Source organism: Balaenoptera musculus, chromosome 5 (assembly GCF_009873245.2).
Source record: "Balaenoptera musculus isolate JJ_BM4_2016_0621 chromosome 5, mBalMus1.pri.v3, whole genome shotgun sequence".
NCBI lineage: Eukaryota > Metazoa > Chordata > Mammalia > Artiodactyla > Balaenopteridae > Balaenoptera > Balaenoptera musculus.
The window spans coordinates 104,605,319-104,624,136 of NC_045789.1; the positions used below are offsets into that span (position 1 = coordinate 104,605,319).

Genomic DNA, 18,818 nt, shown 5'->3' on the forward strand with positions numbered 1-18,818 from the left:
CCCCATTAAGACTAAAGATCATTTCCCTAGAGGGTGTCTTGTACCAACCTCTGTCTTCAAAGCATCCAAATTTAAACCAAGTTCTTGAGCTTCTTTAGAGAGATTTCCTATTTCCTGTTTCAATTTTGTATTCTCTTCAAGGACCATCTTATACTTTTGCTCAAATTCAATATGATGATTTTTAACATCTCGGAATTCTTGATCAGTGCTTTCATAATTCAACTGGGAAGTTGCTAGGTCATTTTTAGTTTTCCCAATTTCTTCAAGTAAATCTTGAATTCTACTTTCCTTATGAGCTACTTCAGAAAACAATTTATCTTTTTCTGATGTTATTATACAGAGCTCTTCAGATTTATCATGTATCTATGGAAAAGAAAGCAAACTTAGCTATGTTAGCAATATATGATCTACTTAAGCAATTTTCAGGAAAAAAGCTTTCTCTGCCTTACCTCAATTTCAAGACATTGAAATTAAGCAAAGGTTTGACTGAGGAAAGGCAATATTTTTATTGTGACATTTCTTTAACAATATATTATCCTGTTTAACTTTACCTTCAAAGTTTTGATTTCTAGTCTCTGGTTCTAGTAAGGATTGCATGGAGGACACTCAGTAGAAACACAGTCAGCATGTGCCTTTAATTCCTCATCTATCATTTTAAAGTGTTTTCTAACTTTCTGGTGTAGCAGGCATTTCATGGTTTTTCTTAGAATTTGACATATTTCTATTGCTAACAAACTGAGTCAGGCGTTTACAGTCTCTTGGCTGGTACTTTAAAATAAAATATGGCAAAATATTTAAGGCACTATTGCAAAGGTTTTTATTTCAAGGTAAGAGTTGTTTGCTTAAAAAAGTGTTTACCTCCTTCCTTAGCATTTCTACTTCTGAAGGTAAAGATTTCAATTCTGAGAGCAAATTAACTTCTTTGCGCAAAGCTTCATTTTCTTCGACTTCCTTATTCAGTTCTTTCTGGAGATGGGTAATTTTCCTTTCCAATTCCATATTAGAGAGCAAATCTAGGAAATTTTTAGTAAGTTAAATAAAACAGCTTGCAGTTGTTGGGTAAATCTAAATTACATACATAGTTAGATTATTTAACCAGATTATATAAAATTTATTAAAGAAAGAGCCAGTGTTGGTAAACAACTCATCCAATTGTTAATCACCTTGTCCAAGATTGGGTTCAATTTATTTGAAAAATAACTTTTAAACCCTTATGGTTTGAGGTCCAAGGAAACATTTATAAATACTGATACCAAATGACATTAAAACTTCACATTAAGCTATTAAAAACACCAGAGAATAATGGATTTTTAATTATTTATTGCAATATAGTTGCAAAATCTTTTAGGTACATTTCTGTATAAAGTCAGATTTGCAAAGAGATAAGTCTGAAATGATAAAATACCTTTTGGAACTTTGCCATCTATAAGGGAGCTGAGTTTTGTTATTTCATTAAAAGAAGATTGTAATTCTTTCTCCAGATCAACTTGCATTTTCTTTTTCGCCTCCAACTGGCTTTGATATAACTCAATATCATTTTCCATTTGCTTGCATGTACTTGCAATTTCTTTCTATTGAGAGAAACACTGCAGATTCACAGAAATGTACTGATCATTGTAACTGTTTTTACAAATATTACAAAAATAACTTACCATTTTTTCTTTCAGCTTTAGATTTTCACTTCTAAGAAAGGCTGATTCTCTCTTGGCATCAAGAGCTACAGTTTCAGCATCAAGCAGAGTCTGTTTCATTTGTTTTAAGTCTTCAGTGTTTTCCTATACACAGGACAAAAAGGATTTAGTGAAATATAACTTTGTTAGAGTTGGAAAAGACTTAACACGTACATGTATGTTATTCCTAACAAATCAAAAATGGTTAAAATATGAGAATTGCCAAATGTATTTTTAGAATAGATTAAAAAAATTAACATTTCCAATAATAAAAATATTTTAGGGAATTCCCTGCATTCTAGTGGTTTGGACTCGGTGCTTTCATTGCTGGGGCCTGTGTTCGATCCCTGGTCGGGGAACTAAGATCCTGCAAGTGGCACAGCGTGGCCAAAAAAAGAATATTTAAAAAATTCTGGCTATATTTTTCAAAAGGATAAAAGCATTGTATAGAAGTACTATAATAATTCTGTTATTGTTTAAAAAGGTTAACACAATTGTTGCTCAGCTAGCTTGTTAAAGTTTCCTATGTATTTTTAGTTTAAGTTACTCTCTGTAAAACATGACAGGTGACTTGCTAATAGTTAAAATTAAGGATGTTAAATCACAAATTAAAAAGAAAAAGATAAATAATCCAATAGAAAAATAGAGAAAAGATATGAACAGGCAACTCACAGAGGAGAAAATGCAAATGACTGATAAATACATGAAAAAAAATCCACAGTCTCATTTTTAGAAAGAAGTGGCATTTCAACATGACTTGCACTTACATGAATTCAACCATATGTCCTTGGCAAAATACTAAGGCAAACATGCATGCATGAATGAATAAATAAATTGGATGAATAAAGAGAAAGAAATAAACAACAATTTAAAAAAATGGGCAATTCTATTTGCCATTCTATCAACAGATACTCCAGGATGATATGAAAGTGCCTTTCTTCCCAGGGCCTCAGAACAATGAGAACACTTTTAAAAAGAATCACTTGTCATTAATAGAGTACTAATAGAAGGTAACAAAAAGTACTCTGAAAAACTCAAATGAAAACAAAAGAAGAACAATAGAAACTAATATTCTAAACTTTCCAGCTAGTAACTGTTGCCTTTTTAAAAAAGTGTTAAAAACTAGAATCCAACTGATAGTTTCTTGAAGTAATCAGGTGGATTGAAAGCAAATAGAAAAAAAAAGTTAATTTCACCATGACATTCAATACTATTTAATGCCATGATCTTATACCAACTAAAATCACCTACAGCTATAGCTCTGAAAAATATCAAACTGTTAAAATAGTTACATAATTATAACGAGAATGCATTAATATCTATTAATGAAATTAATGAAATTTATGAAATCATGCTCAATTACATGTTTTACAGTTCTAGTTACTAATCAATGTTAAGTGCTTACCTGAAGATATTGACTATACACTTCTGCATTTGTATAAAACAATTGAAAAACATTAAAATTTTTTGAATTACTGATTTTTAATGGAAGCTCATCTCTAACTTACTTACATTCAATCAAAGGATAATATCCTTAACTCTCTATGATTCTTTATCCATAAAATGGCAATGATACTAATAGTGCCTCTCTCATAGGGTTACTGACAGGATTAAATAAAATACTATATTTAGAACAATTAGAACAATGCCTGGCACACAGTAGGCTCAATATAAACATTTGCGATGATGATGATGACAGTATACTACAAATGCCAAAATGACGACACAACAAAATAAACCTGATTTTTACCAATGAGTATGACAAGTCCATTTCCATACTTCCTGACTTCTGAGAGTCTATGTATTTCTGTAGCTTCTTAATCTGGTCTTCCTTTTCTCTAAGCAGCTCTACTTTTGAACTTAGTTCATCCTAAAACAATTAAAGGAGAATGAAACAATTTAATTGGGTTTGAATTCTAAGGAATTAAAAAGAAATTACATTTAATAGTTTAAATTGGTAGATAGTAAAATTCAAAAAGTTGATATTTAAAGATTTTAATTCCTTCTATTTTCTGAAATCATGTTCAATTACATATGATGTACGTTTTATAGTTTTTGTTCCTTATCAATAGAAATACCAACATAAATGCTCACCTCAAGATCTTGATTATACACTTCTGCATGCTTAACTAAATTCTTTAAGTTGGAAATTTCATGAATTAGTTGCATCTGTAAGAGCATGTGAACAGGCAACAGAGCAAACCAATAGTTAATAAAGCAAAAAAAAAAAAAGAAAAAAAAGATAGCATTCATTCACCGCTTTAGAATCACCCAACACAATAAGAAAGACTGGGAGATCAGTCTAGTTCAACTACCAGAAATCAACTGTTCAAGCTACTGCAATGAAGCACCTCATTATTTAAAAATAAATAAATAAATAAAACCCAAACTTAACCAACCAAACGAAAAAAATCCCCATACCCCATAAAACAAGCAAATAAGAAAAAAGCCTAAGCATGACCCCCAAAACAGTTACGTCATGTTAATAAAGCTACAATAACGTCAAAAGCAAATTAGTACCCACCACTGTATAAAATAGAGTGGTAATCAAACTTTAAAAAAAAACAGACTTTAAATAGATTTTTGTTTTGGGTAAGTGAAGTGCAGAAATGTATTTATTCTGTAAGATTTTTTTCTCTTCCCATAAATTATCCACCTAGCTTTATACTGGCATACTTTTTAATGAGTTGTGACTTGGAATTTAGGTTTGGATTATGACAGTTTCATGTGGTACCTTTATAATATTATTACTGTTCACCAAAGCTAAAGACATATGTATGGCATTATCAACTATTACCTTGCTGGTTTATTCTACAGGAAATATTGGAAAGATGATGCTATTGCTTTATATTGTTCAACTGTCTAAAAGTATAAAGAATACTTAAAGATACAAGTACTTCTATTAAAGTTTCCTTTTTATCGAAATATCTGTAGCATTAAATATTTGAGTACCAGAAACTTCTGTGTTCAAACGAAGTAAACTACAGTTTAACAAAGGTAAACATAATTTCCCTGAGAATTATTTAATCATAATCAGATGAGTCCTTAAAGAGTAAAAGCAAATTCTACTCAAATGTAAGGGACTTACAAAAATAGAACCTTGTTTAAATAATATTTTCTGGATGTCTAATTCAGTCCTGACTAGTTTTAGATTTTAGACTAGTGCTGGTTTGACATTCGTATTTTAGGTCAGCATGAGTCAACAGAAATATAATGTGAGCCAAATTTATAATTAAAATTTTTCTAGTAGCCACTTTTAAAAAAAGTAAAAAGAAGCAGGCAGAATTAATTTTAATATAATTTATCTAATCTAATATATGCAAAATATTATTTCTTCATGTAATCAGTATTAAAAAATTAATGTAATATTGCATATTCTTTTTTTCATACTTAAGTCACTTGAGACAGGTCCCATTTCAAGTGCTCAATTGCCATATGTGATGAGTGGTTACCATTGTTCAGCAAAGTTTTAGACATCTGTATTGATTATAATTTAAATTGGCTCTATCTTTTACCTTTTCTTCTGTTTCTAACTTTTGTGCAAGGAAACCACATTTGTCAGAAATGAAGAACTAAATAATCAACCTTAATCTTTGAAAACATCTAGAAAGGAAAGTTCCCCCACTTCTCATTTGAAATCACTCTTCATTTTAAGTACTGGTTCACATAAACAGAAAAAGATTAAGTCACTTTTGAAAAGAGCTGAGTACACTCTCCCAATGATGTATTGTTTAAGATGCAGGGCATAGAGAAAGTACACGATATGATCAAGTTAATCCACTGTTACAAGAAAATATTGCATATTTCAACTGTAATTTTCAGCAGGTGAAATGAAATAATTAATTCACTTCTTAAACATCTCTAAGTTGTGAAAATTATAAAATTAAATCAAGTTAAAATAGGTAGAGAGATGAAATTTCTCTTGTTCCCTGATCATGATAATACTTGACCTTGTTTATTCCTTTCTTTTAAATTACTATTTAAACATCTTATATTACTGTATCCCCACTTGAAAATTATTCACAGCTTTAGTGATTTTTGACAAAACCCTTAGGAGACCAGGGCAATGGCCACATGTCCTAAGGCTGCAATTTGACCTCTACTCCGTTTTGGTTAAACTTTTCCCCAAAACGTAGGTTTCAGAATATATTTTGTTGCATACACCTACACTTGTATTTGTAGTTTAACATGAAATGGATATTGTAAAACTGTCTTTGAACAGAGTAAGTTTAAATTACTTAAACTTTTAGGTTACCTCACAGAACCTAGAATTTCAATGTGTGTCCAAGTAAAACTAAAGAGAATAGGATTATTTTCCCCCTTAACTGTAAAAAGGAAAAAAAAAAATCGAGATGTGAGATTCAAGGCATATATTCTGTGTTATTTTGTAATCTTTTCGTGTGTGAGTCAATTCAGTGAGCTTTGCTTTTAATAATTAATTGAATGTATAAGTGATGTAAGAAAAATTAGAGAAATTACCGCTACACATATGCCCAAAGGTAATTTTATACCGTATTATTTATAAGATATATACAAAAAATTAGGTGAGATTTTGGAGTTAGAAGGGGACTTGGCAAGCTCCCGATCTAACTTCAAGGAGGAAGATACACAAAAAAGTAAGCCCTGAGAGATGTGATGACTTGCTCAAAGCCTTGCCAATGATTCGTGACAGGCTCAAATCTGTGGTGAGCTAATAAACAGCAGAACTAGGGCTTCATTCCAGGTAGTTTGCTCCAGAGACAGTGCTCTTAACCACAACACTAGAGCACCCCCTCTCAATAAAACCGTTTACGAAGTCCACTGTTCTTTTCATGAAGTTTTACATTCTGTGAATTCACAAATTTTAAAACAAATTAAATGAAACTCTGTAGAGAAGTTATAGACTTTTGCCTCTCAGGATATAATACCTATGAAATGTAGGAGTAAATGTAATTTGTAGGTAGAACAGAAATAATAGTTTTGGCACAGAATTTTTTTTTCTTTTTAAAAAAGAAAAGCAGGTGACAAACTATGATACTGAGGAAAAGGAACTGTGTCCCTTTGGGCTCTCCATACAGAAATAAGTAGCTGCAAATTAACTCATGTTTTACCTACATCAAAACACCAGCTCTTATTTTTGAGGGGATTCGTGGATCACGTCACAAGTCTGATAACAGTTATGGATTCTTACTCCACAAAACTGAATATGCACTCCAAAATTCTATAGAATAATTTCATAGGGTCTATGAACTTTAGGTTAAAGACTCTCCACACTAAGAAATTGCTTGAATCTTCTGGACAGTTACCAAGTCCCCAAAGTCTGATGGTTTATGGATTACGTTCTCTTAACATGTAGCCTAATACTACACACTTGAAAAATTTAAGTGGTCCATTTCATTTCTAAAAATTCCATTAAAACTATTTAGTATTAATTATACTAATTTTCACAGTAACTTTCTTATATGGAAAAAGAAATGTGCAAAATTAGCTTCCCTAGCTATTCTAATGTTCTAGCTATTTAGGAAAATATTTTCTAAAGAAAACAAAATCCATTAATAGGTAGTATCCATATATAAAACATTCATCAAGATATTAAAATTCATGTCGGTCTCAGTAGGAAATGGCTACGTTCTAGGCAGGACTTCTGATATGCTAATAAATTAAATATTTTAATATACAAATTATAAGGAAATAACTTCTTCAAGACAAATCCATCAATAGGCACGTTCACCAAACCTTCCTAAAGATGTTCTTAATTTCTTCTTCTTGTGCATAAGCACAAGTGAAACAAATATGATTCAACACTTTTAAAAATAGAAATAAATTAATTATTTTTCAAATTCTCTAAGTTGTGTATACATATGGAAAATGGTTGGATCCCCAATATCTCAGCCTTAGAAATACCTTTAAGAGAATGATACTTCATTTAAACGTGTGGTTTTAGTTTAATTTCGTATTTCCACATCCTTTACCTCTTGATCTTTCTTTGTTTTTCTTTCTAGAGCCTCAAATTCATCCAAATCATTCTTTTCTTTTAATTTCAATTCCATTTCTTCATTTTCTCTTCTTAGTTGTTCATAGTCTAACACCAGATTATCATAGTTAGCACGAAGTGAACTCAATTCACTTTCTAAGTTTTCCTATTGCAAACAAAACCAAATTTTCAAGTCAGAGAGAATTCCACTCATATATTGTTTGTTTCCTTAACAAAATTTGGATTAACCAAATAATTAATTTAACCTTGAATCATTTGGTGGTTTAGACCATTTTCTTCTTCAATAACTTTTTAATGGTCTAGCTTGATCCAGAGTAAGATAAAGGATCTGCATTTTGGTAAACTGGCTAACTTAGAATAGAAGACAACTATTTTGAAAGGGTTAAAATTAAAAAAAAAAAAAAAATCATATAAACAAATTCTCTGTCTGTGCCTGACTGGAAAAGTCGAATCAGAAGTAGGAGGTAGGGCTCATAATGGGATACAGATCCTTAAGCTCCTTAGTAATAATGCTGATAATTTAACTCTCCACCTGTCTGACTACTATCTTATTTCTCAGGTAGCTCTGAATTTAGGAAGTGAAACTGAGGGATTATTTATTGACCTTAAAACTCTAGTGGCCTTAATTAGAACCAAAACTGTTACTGAAATTAAGTCCGAGCTAGAAATGTGTTACAACAACAACAATAAACCCTGATAACAAATGAATTTCAAAAAGAGTAAAAGGATAATGCTCTGTAAAATACATTTAAGTTACCTGACTTAGTAGCTTTGTTGCTGGATTCCACTCTATCTCAGTTAATGTATCAAGAGTGTTACTGAAAATATCAGACTCTGAACAGAGAGCTATAATTAGAGGGAAAAGAAATTTATCCATAAACTTGTTATTTTCTTAAAACTCAAAGATAAAAAAAAAAATCTGATCAGAGGTAATAAACTCAAATTAGCTAATATGTGCTCACAGTATGATCATAGCCAAGAATACATTAACAACAGATGTGATCATTTATATTATTGTGTCAATTAAGATCACTGGTTAGAATGAGTGATAACATATAGGGGTCCTTAATACAATATAGATAAAAAGGACAAATTCTAAATTTCAGTATTTTAAGTAGATTTAAAAATGCCCCTAAAAATATTTATAACTATGTTGGAGACATAATTTTGAAACGGATTCCTGTGTAAACACCACCCTTTCAAGGTTAGCAGAGTTTAAGGCTGATATTTGTTATATGGATACTAATTTAACTGGATAATGATTAGAATAAAAACATGTTTTTCAACTATAATGCATTATTCTTAAGAAATCTGGAAATAGAGAACTTCATGAACGTTCACTTTCTTAAAATTACTTATTTTTATCATTATCTCCGTTGTAATTACACCTAAAATACATACATTTTATTTAAATGTGTTTATCACATTAACTGAGTTATAAATAAAGTCTCTCTTTATAGGGATGCTTTTATAATTAAAAGTAATTGAAAAAGTACTCACATTCATCAATTTCTCCTAAAGTTACAGCAGCCTTATGTGTTTTTGTTGTTACATTCACTGGCATATTAAATTCATTTACATAGTTTGAGTCCTTCATTTTGTTAATTTTGCCAAGGCACCAAGTGACTCTTCGTTTTTTTTTAGCCTTAAGAGAAAGAAATCAAAATTACCTCACATAGATCCGGGCTCAAACATCGTAAAACAAGGGAACTAGTTTCCATTTTAAAAAACCATTGGGACTTCCCTGGTGGTCCAGTGGTAAAGAATCCACCTTCCAATGCAGGGGACGCAGGTTCGATCGCTGGTCGGGAAACTAAGATCCCACATGCCGCAGGGCAACTAAGCCTGCGCCACAACTACTGAGTTCCTGTGCCTCAACTAGAGAGCTCCCCTGCTGCAAACTACAGATCCCACGTGCTCTGGAGCCCACACGCCACAACTAGAGAGAGAAAACCTGTGCTCCACTAGAGAGAAGCCTGCGCACCGCAACAAAGAGCCCACGTGCGGCACAAAAGACCCTGCATGCCTCCGTGAAGATCCTGTGTGCCACAACTAAGACCCGATGCAGCCAAAATAAATAAATAAAAACAAAAAAAAAACCCCAAAACAAACAAAAAGAACCCATTGACTTGGCAGAATTTTTACTAAGTCTACTTTAATATCTTACCAGTTTAAGGATAACCTGAGATAAGAAAACATATTCAAACTTTTCAAATCAGTATTTAATCCCATAATAAATTTGATGAAACTACTATTTAAATTACATATTTTATTAGAAGGTTTACTTATAAGCTTTTCTGGAACGTAACTGAAAGGAATCGGTTGACTCTCAACTCTTCAAGTAATCTGGTGTTACATGGAAGGGACAGCTGTTGCTGCCCCCTTACAGCTACCAAAAGCACTTTTGGGTACCCAGTTCTGCTCCCCTCAGTTATCTGTTCATCTGTCACCTTCCCTAGCTCCTTCCTCTCAGCTTTACGAATGCTCAAGCCTATTTATCTGCTTTTGATTTTAAAAAAAAACAATCCCTCCTCACTTCTCTCTAGCTACCATTTTCTTTTAGTTTCTACATTGTCTTCTTCCTCATCAGCTATCTACATCTTCCTCATCCCTTCAGGGGCATTTCTGTCTCCTGATTCTTATCCCACCCAGCTAGCTGTCTTCATATCTCACTCTGCTTTGCTGGTTTCTCTTCCCCTGCCCACTTTGTAAATGTTTGTGTCTTTCCATATTTCACAGCTAGCATTCTTCTCTTGTGTCTCTACTAGTACAAGGGTTATCTCATCTTATTTGATCCTCTCAACAATCCTCTATTACCACATCCATTTTATAGATGAGCTGGGTGTCCAGAAAGTTTGGAGAAGCTGGGTAGAGTCATACAGCCAACTGGAAGCTGAGCCCATGCCTGTTAACTTCAGAGCCTATCCACCAACCATTCTACCGCATTGCCTGTCAAGATTATCTGCTGTCCCCAGAATATTCTGTATGCTTTCATGCCTCTACCACATACTACCCTTCTGCTTGAAATAGCCAGCCCTTTCCACAGCCTGCTCTGCAAAAACCTAGTTGTATATACACGTTTGACTCCAATGACCTTCACCTCAACTCCACGTGCTCCCAAAGCCACTCCTGGACCTTGTCATTATCTCAAACTCATAAACCCAGACCTGCTCTTAGTACAGTGGCTATCCTCCACTTTCTTGATCCAGTTAAGCCCATTATAGTTATTTAGCTTATGAGGCACCTTGCGTTCTTCCTGTTTTTCTCTTCCTATCATCTTAGATTCCATAGATCATCACTTCAACCATGTTTTTGGGTCAACTGCCTCGAATTATTTGACCCAATCTCTGTTCCCCAAACCTATCCCAACACAGTGTACACTCAGATGAATTACACTGTCTTTTAAGACTTTATCAGCCTCCTGAACACTGCCAGGGCATACAGCCAGAAGACTGGTTGCCTCCATCACCTGGGTCCTTAATGCTTCCTGGTAAGACTTCTTTCCTCCTTGTTGGCTTTCTTTTCTATTCCCTATAAAGGCTATACTATTTCAAACTCTTAGCATTGTCTATGAACTTGTGTCTCCACCATCTCCTGCTATGACAGCAGAAAAATTAAACTTCCGACTTCAGAAAGACAATATAAGCCTAAACTTACAAAAGCATTACTTGCACTGATGCCTATCCTTTCCTCTGTCCTTGTTACAACGAATAGATGTTTCTCCTTCTATCTAAGGCCAGACCCTTCTACTGTATTCAAGATCCCATCCCTTTGGGTCATCTCAACCCACTGCAAGGTGGCTTTCACTACCAACACATAACTCAAAATTGCTTTTGCAAATGAGCTTCTTATTCCTAAATCCAAAGCATTTTTGTCTATGTGTATCTTATTTAACTTCTCAGCAGAATGTGACACTGCTGACCACTACCTCTCTGAAATACTCTGTTCCCTTGGTTACCACATTCAGCTGGTTTCCTTCTAAATTCTGAGCTAAACATGGGTTGCTTCAGGGATTCTTCTTTACTGCCTTTACCTAAAAAGTTGTTGTTTCTTGGGGTTTTGTGTTTGACTCTCTGTTTTTTCCATTTTCAACATGCTTCCAGAGCAAGCTCATCCATTCCCAGGACTCTAAATTGGATCTGCAGTAGTTAATGCCAAATTGATACCTCCATCTCAGACCTTTCACATTTTCGACTGCCTGACATCTTAAAATGGAGATGCCCTGAATCAAACACTGAGCAGCTCCAGTGCTCTTCATTCAGTGCTCCTCAACTCAGTGAATATGCTACCAGCTCCCCAGAGAGCCTAGTAATGCCAGCAAGTCATTTTGGATCCCTCCTTCTCCCTTTCCCTGCCGCTGTGTCTACATAATCACAAAATCCTGTTGAGTCTACCTCCCAAATAGCTTTCCAATTTATCCAATTTCTTCCATCTCCAGAGCCACAATCATTGCAGAGGCCCAATCAATCTGATGCACATAGCAGCCGCACCTTTCCAAAATGCAATTCCGATTATGTTCCATACAAGGCATTTCCTTGTCCTTAGCATAATGCAACATTCAAATCCTTCACTGAGGTTTTAAAATGCCCCTGCCACCAGAAAGTCCAAGAAATATACTGTTTTTCCACAATTTTAAGCTTCTGTACATGTAAGTGTCTTCCTGAAACACTATTCCTTACACCTTCCACTGGGCTATTTCCCACTCATCACTCAATCAACAAATTGATCTAGAGCATCTTCTATATACTTAGAATGGTGACCTGAACATAATGTCTATTAATAATTATCTTAATAGTATATATTTATTGAGGATTTGCTGAGCAGAAAGTATAGTGTTAAGCATGTACTGTATGTTACTTCACTTAATTCTCACAACAATCCTATGAGATGGGGATTAAGCTATATATCACAGATAAGGAAACTGCAGCAAAGTCTATTTGAGAAATTGCCCAAGGTCAAGTGTTAGGAATTGATAGAATGGGGATTCAAACCCAGGTAGTTCAAATCCAGAGGCTATCCTCTTAAAAAAATACCTGTTGGATAAATAAATCCCTACTGGAGTAAAAATAAAAACCACAAAAACTGGAAGCCAGAATTTTGATCAGTATGTTGATCTATATTCTAGATCAATTTCCTGATATTAATATTTCTGTTTCTTTAAACAGAAAATATTCCCACATACTCTAGACATCTGTGGTTTCCAATTCCTAATTAATTTTATTTGAATTTCTTAAGAAGCATATTGCAAATAGATTCCTTGAATATACTCTAGACTCTAAACCATGAAAGACTCCAAATAGCCAAAACAATCTTGAGAAAGAAGAGCAAAGCTGGAGGCATCATGCTTCCTGATTTCAAACTGTATTACAAAGCTACAGCAATCAAAACAGTATGTATGATAGTGCCATAAAAACAGACACATAGACAAATGGAACAGAATAGAGAGCGCAGAAATAAACCCTACACATATATGATCAATTAATTTACAACAAAGGAACCAGGAAGATACAATAGGGAAAGGACAGTCTGTTCAGTAAATGATGTTGGAAAAACTGGATAGCCGTATGAAAAAGAATGAAACTGGGCCACTATCTTACACTATACACAAAAATCAACTCAAACTGATTAAAGACTTGAATGTTAACACCTGAAACCATAAAACTCCTAGAAGAAAACATAGGTGGTAAGCTTGAATCCTTGAATTAGGATCTCTACATTAGGGATCAGTATTTTTTAATGAACCTCTTCTCTTAGGTGTTTTGTTGCTATATAGGTAAACAGCAACACAAAAGTTCTGGATTTCTTGAATACACTGTATCAAAAGATAAGAAATGCATTAACTATGTAATAAACACATAGGAATACCCGTTCTATTTTCTGTATACCAAGTTTAAGTTGTCATCTTTTAAATTTTACCTTTAATTCCTGTTGTGATGTGAGGGAAGAAGAGGTCACCAGCATCCGTGTTAAGTTTTGAATTTTCTCAATCTGCACTTTTTGAAGTAGATCTTTTTCTTCCAAAAGTTGTGCCATTTGGTCTTTTTCCATTGCCTGGGCCCGAGTCTCTAAAGAAACCTACAGAATGTAATATTGGGTTATGTTAATAACAAATGTAGCTAGATTTTAAAACCTCGAAAGTAGCTTAAAAGAACAGAATAGAAATTTGTATGTGAACTAAGAGAATTTTAATTTTATTGAAGTAAGATATACCCTACCTGCAGAACACCAATACACAGTTACCATAATCAGTAATTTCTCAAACTAAAAATAAAGTAAAATATACATTTCTTCTCATGTCACTATTCTATATGCCATTACAATGTTGTTAAAGCAATTCTATTAGTTACCTAAAAATATATAAATAGTAGGCAGAGAAGTCATAAAAGCAGAGACTTGAATACCTACAGAAAAGGAAGAGATGTTTTCATAAGACTACCATTTGATATTTTAGCTTATTCCTAAAAAGATCACTAAAATGCAAGATTTATATAAAATAGAGGACCATAATAGTTAAAACAAACAATGACAAGTGATTATGCTATCTTATTAGATTGCTATCTCAGGGTTGGAAGAAAAATTCAAGTTAACGTGAAACTAGAGAAAGTAGTTTTAGGTAACTATACATGGTGTCTCTTTTTTAACCTAATTCCCTATGTATAATTTGTGACAATTAAAAAAAAAAATTATCTCCACTTGGCCCATTTGAAAATATCAAATTTTCCCCTTTGAAAATGAAAAACAAAATCTAAAATAACTTCAAGAAACCAAATCTTTCAGTTTATAGTAAATTAAACTAAAATTTTTATGAGTTGATTTTTTCTTAGTTGAAAAGTGTTTTAAATTTAGGTTGCAAAACTCAGATATTGATGACTTAAGAATCTCTGGGCAATTAGGTAGATCTCAATTCTAAATCCGTCCCTACTCTTTACTGAAATACATGGTTCACGCATACCTCCTCTAATTGCTTTTTAAGATCCATTATTTCTTTTCTGTATCTTTTCAGGAGAGCTTCATCACTTGATACCTCATTAACGTAAGGAGTATTCTTCATATTTTTAGCAGTGCTGGCAAACTGGGAAAAAATACAAGAGTGTTATGTGCTCCATGCACAAAAATTAATTAAATTAATAATATTTGGTCTTCTTGTAATTAAGTTTTGTAAAAAAAAAAATCAGTACTCTTCCCAGGTAGTTTAATATTTTTGAGTACAGAGTGCATATAAAATGCACATATAAAATGTCCCTGTAACAATTCCTGTAATGCTCCAGTCAAAAGCCTCTCTCCTTCCTTTGAATGCTATCCTACTTACTAGCTACTTAAGTATTAATCCAAGGCAATCATGTTGGAAGACAAGTCTTATCTTCCCTATAAGACTATACATTCTGTGAAGCCAGGGACTCTATTTTCTATCTTTTTTTTCTGACAGTACCTCGACCCAGTGCTCAGTAGCTATTTAAAGCAATGTTTCTTAGATTATGAGTATCAGAAGTAACTTTAAGTGGGTACATCAAGGTATCCATTATATATAACATTGAATCCTTCATTGAAACAGCTGTTCTACTGACAATTCAATTTCCCCCTACTCGCCCCTCTCCTTTTTTTTTTTTTTTTAAAACATAAAATGCAGGCCTTAGGCTCGTGCAAAGGCAGGCAACAATTAGCTAGCAGGAATTTAGGAATTATTTTATTATAAGCACATACACATGTTTTTTGGGTCACCTTCTATTTGTTGCAAGTGATACTAGTTTTTCGTTTATGGAACTGATATAACGTTTCCTTTCATAATCAATTAAGTAAAAAAGTGAGTTTGTAAAAGAAAAATATCAAGTCAATTTCAGTAAAATAGTGTTGGATGTGGCAAAAATTGTGGAGGTGGGATATGAATGATTGAATTTTGGGAAAATTAAGAAATGCTATTTAGTAGACAACACATCAATTTTATTTTAACAGGTATGTTATGTGAATTAAAAAAACTACCTACTTTTAGTAGGTAAATTTTCCTTCTTAAAGATGATATCCCCTCCTATTAAGTTGAGATAAAAATCACACTCACCTGGAGAGTAGTAAGAGTTTCATCAAAAGACACCGGAGTAATTGTGCAGATAATACGTGTTTTTGCATTTCCTCCCAAGGAATTCTGGAGAATTCGTGTTAATTTGCTATCTCGATAATTTATGAAACCACTTAGTGAGAAATGAGTTTGGGAAGAAAAAGAGTAAGAATTTTTATATAACAAAAGTGGTTGGTTCTTAATGTAGAACCTTAAAATAGCTACAGTTAAAAAAAAATAATTATTTACAGGTTACATGAGACAGATCAAAACTACTAACTAAAAAATATTTAAAATATAGAAAGTAAATTTAGTAGGACACAATCATATGTATAAGAAGCCACGCATGATCACAGAGTCATGAAAGCTTTTGAATATATGAAATAAGAACATTTATTTGACTGTCACTAAAATATTACGATTTTCGACCTAATGAAAACATAAGCATTAACAGGTAGAGTACAGTGAGATAAACATACCCAACTTGTCCATCACTAAGTTTCTTGATCACTTGTCCCAAAATAAATAAGCTTCGATTTATATTACAGCCTTCTTTGAGTCGCAAACCTGCATTTATTAAACAAATATAAAAACTAAAATCGAGCCCTGTACTGGATGATGAACTTATCAGTAAATTATGAGAGAAAGTAGAAATTAAAGGGACAGATGTTGAAGTCTATGCTTTGGACTAGATCTGAGCCCACCTTTAATACCACTGATGGAGGAGCTCTCTCCCTAATCCTCCCCCCTATTAGGTGAATCAGAAAGGTTATCACCTGAGAGAAATGGCAAAATGAAAAAGATGACTAAGAAAAGAATAAGAGGGAGGGAAAGCCCATTGCCTAAAAGAGCTCCTCTAATTCCTCCATTCAAATCTATTTTTTCCAAACCTTCAAATATAAGCAACTATAGGCTCAAAACCAAAAAGAGTTCTCATTTTAATATTGTGAATATGCTCACATGACTCTAACATTAAAAAAAAGTACCCGGAAAAAGCTCTATTCCAGTTTTATGCCCCAACCAGTTAACCATGTTTATTATTTATTCTTCTAGATTTTTAGAAATACAAGTTCGTATATATTCATTTCTCCCCTTTCATTTTCAGACAAATAGTAGCATACTATACACACTATTTTGCACTTTGCTTTTTTCACTTGGCAGTATATTGTGCATCATATCAGTAAACACTGGTCTTTTTCATTCTTTTTCATAGCATAGAATTCCATTGTATGGATGTATCAGAATTATTTACCTAGAACCCTGTTGAGGGATATGTAGGTTTTCAGTCTACCATGCATACAAAAAATACTGCAACAAATAACTCTGAATAGCTGCACCTATTTCACAGGTGCATTATTCAGCTATTGCTATAAAATTGCTGCTTAACAAGCCACCTTAAGACAACAAGCATTTATTTCCTGTTCATGGGTCTGGTTTGGTGGATATAGGCCACGCTCAGCTGGGTGTCTTTATGTCAGGCTGCAGGAAATGAACACAGAGAGAGGCTTGACATCTTTATGATTTTGCACCTTCCCATCTAAGTATGCTTTTCCATTTTTTTAAGTATTTGGTTATGTCCTTCAGGTCTGTTTTGAAGTTTTCTTTATTTTGGACCTGTGCAATTTTTGTTGAGTTTCTTCCTAGGTATTACATCTTTTAAGCCATCATTGTAAACTGAGTCTTTTTGTACACTAAATATTCTAACTGGTTATTTGTATTATAGAATTATTAATGTCTGTATATTAATTTTGTGCCCCACTTCCCTTCTGAATTTTCTTACTGATATGGAAATTTAGATGGTTTTCATGGTACTCTCATGAGCTTTTCAGCTATACAATCCTATCAACTGTACAGTTCTAGTTTTTTAATTGATGCTATAGTAGCCCAAATTAGATAATTAGCTAGATACATAAGTTGCTTTTTACATGACGGACTTTTATCACAAAATTATTACTGTCATTATTAGTTTCTAAAATGCATGGTAGCACTTTTATTCTGTGAAAGAACAGGAAGACACTCAGACCAACATATTTCATAAGTTTTCATTACCTTCAGCACCTGTTTGAGCAGCTCTTTCACTGCCGGCAAGATCAACCAAATTCTGTAAGATAGATGACAATAAACCTTTAGGAAGCATAACGAGATAAAACCCAAACTACTGAAAGAACATTTAAAACACATAGTTTACTTGAACACCCTATCTGTAGCCTCATCTTTCACCCCACTGTTCAGGCCTTCCCTTATCAAACTGATCTGTAACCCTTGTTCCTTCTTTGTATTACATCCTCCATAACTCTGCCAGAATAGGTTTTCTATTTCCTACACAAAGTTCAAAACCTTATCATATGAATGTGATTCTTTGCAATCTGGCACTTGTGTGGCCCTAGCATTATATCTATTCATTACTTACTCCTAACTCTAGCTGAACTACTCACTACACCCTAAATGCCTCATGTACTTCTACACTCCCAAGTGCTACCTTTTGCCATTCTCTTTGTTACTTCTAAAGTTCTAGACCGCCCCTAGTCTTTATTCAGGACCAAAGGCAAATGTTACCTGCTCAATGTAGCTTTGCTGATTTTATCCTTCCTCCTCCCGTACCTTGAATGAGTTGCTCTTTTAACTGTACCCAGAGGTCATTATAGATATGACTTATTCTTACAGCACTTATTGTGTGGAGCTAGTCATTTGTCTCTGACTATACTGTAGCATCTTTAAAAGCATGGACCTCTTTCATTTCGCAAATATTGTTGGAAAAAAGTGACTGTCGGGCTTCCCTGGTGGCGCAGTGGTTGAGAATCTGCCTGCCAATGCAGGGGACACGGGTTCGAGCCCTGGTCTGGGAAGATCCCCCATGCCACGGAGCGACTAGGCCCGTGAGCCACAATTGCTGAGCCTGCGCATCTTGAGCCTGTGCTCCACAACAAGAGAGGCCGCGATAGTTAGAGGCCCGTGCACCGCGATGAAGAGTGGCCCCCACTTGCAGCAACTAGAGAAAGCCCTCGCACAGAAACGAAGACCCAACACAGCCATAAAAAAAAAAAAAAAAAAAAAAAAAGTGACTGTCATCCTTCAGGCAGTATGTTAGGTACTAGGGATATGGCAGTGAATTCGACAAGTAAGG

The 18,818-nt window shown here is 33.8% G+C and overlaps 1 protein-coding gene across 5 annotated transcripts in view; it reads right to left on the minus strand.

Annotated features, from left to right (window-relative positions):
- CENPE (centromere protein E) overlaps positions 1–18,818 on the minus strand; it is a 73,647-nt gene that overhangs the window by 43,238 nt on the left and 11,591 nt on the right. For 4 of the 5 annotated variants that reach the window (XM_036854014.1, XM_036854011.1, XM_036854010.1 and 1 more), the window contains exons 9-22: positions 17,744–17,795; positions 16,174–16,261; positions 15,698–15,827; positions 14,597–14,716; positions 13,561–13,719; positions 9,145–9,289; positions 8,402–8,490; positions 7,622–7,789; positions 3,765–3,839; positions 3,421–3,540; positions 1,653–1,775; positions 1,406–1,571; positions 859–1,013; positions 49–363 (exon numbers count right to left, since the gene is read on the minus strand). In XM_036854014.1, coding sequence (XP_036709909.1) covers positions 49–363; positions 859–1,013; positions 1,406–1,571; positions 1,653–1,775; positions 3,421–3,540; positions 3,765–3,839; positions 7,622–7,789; positions 8,402–8,490; positions 9,145–9,289; positions 13,561–13,719; positions 14,597–14,716; positions 15,698–15,827; positions 16,174–16,261; positions 17,744–17,795 — 1,905 coding nt within the window. The remainder of the gene's footprint in view (positions 1–48; positions 364–858; positions 1,014–1,405; positions 1,572–1,652; positions 1,776–3,420; positions 3,541–3,764; positions 3,840–7,621; positions 7,790–8,401; positions 8,491–9,144; positions 9,290–13,560; positions 13,720–14,596; positions 14,717–15,697; positions 15,828–16,173; positions 16,262–17,743; positions 17,796–18,818) is intronic. The other variant, XM_036854012.1, reaches the window with a different exon arrangement.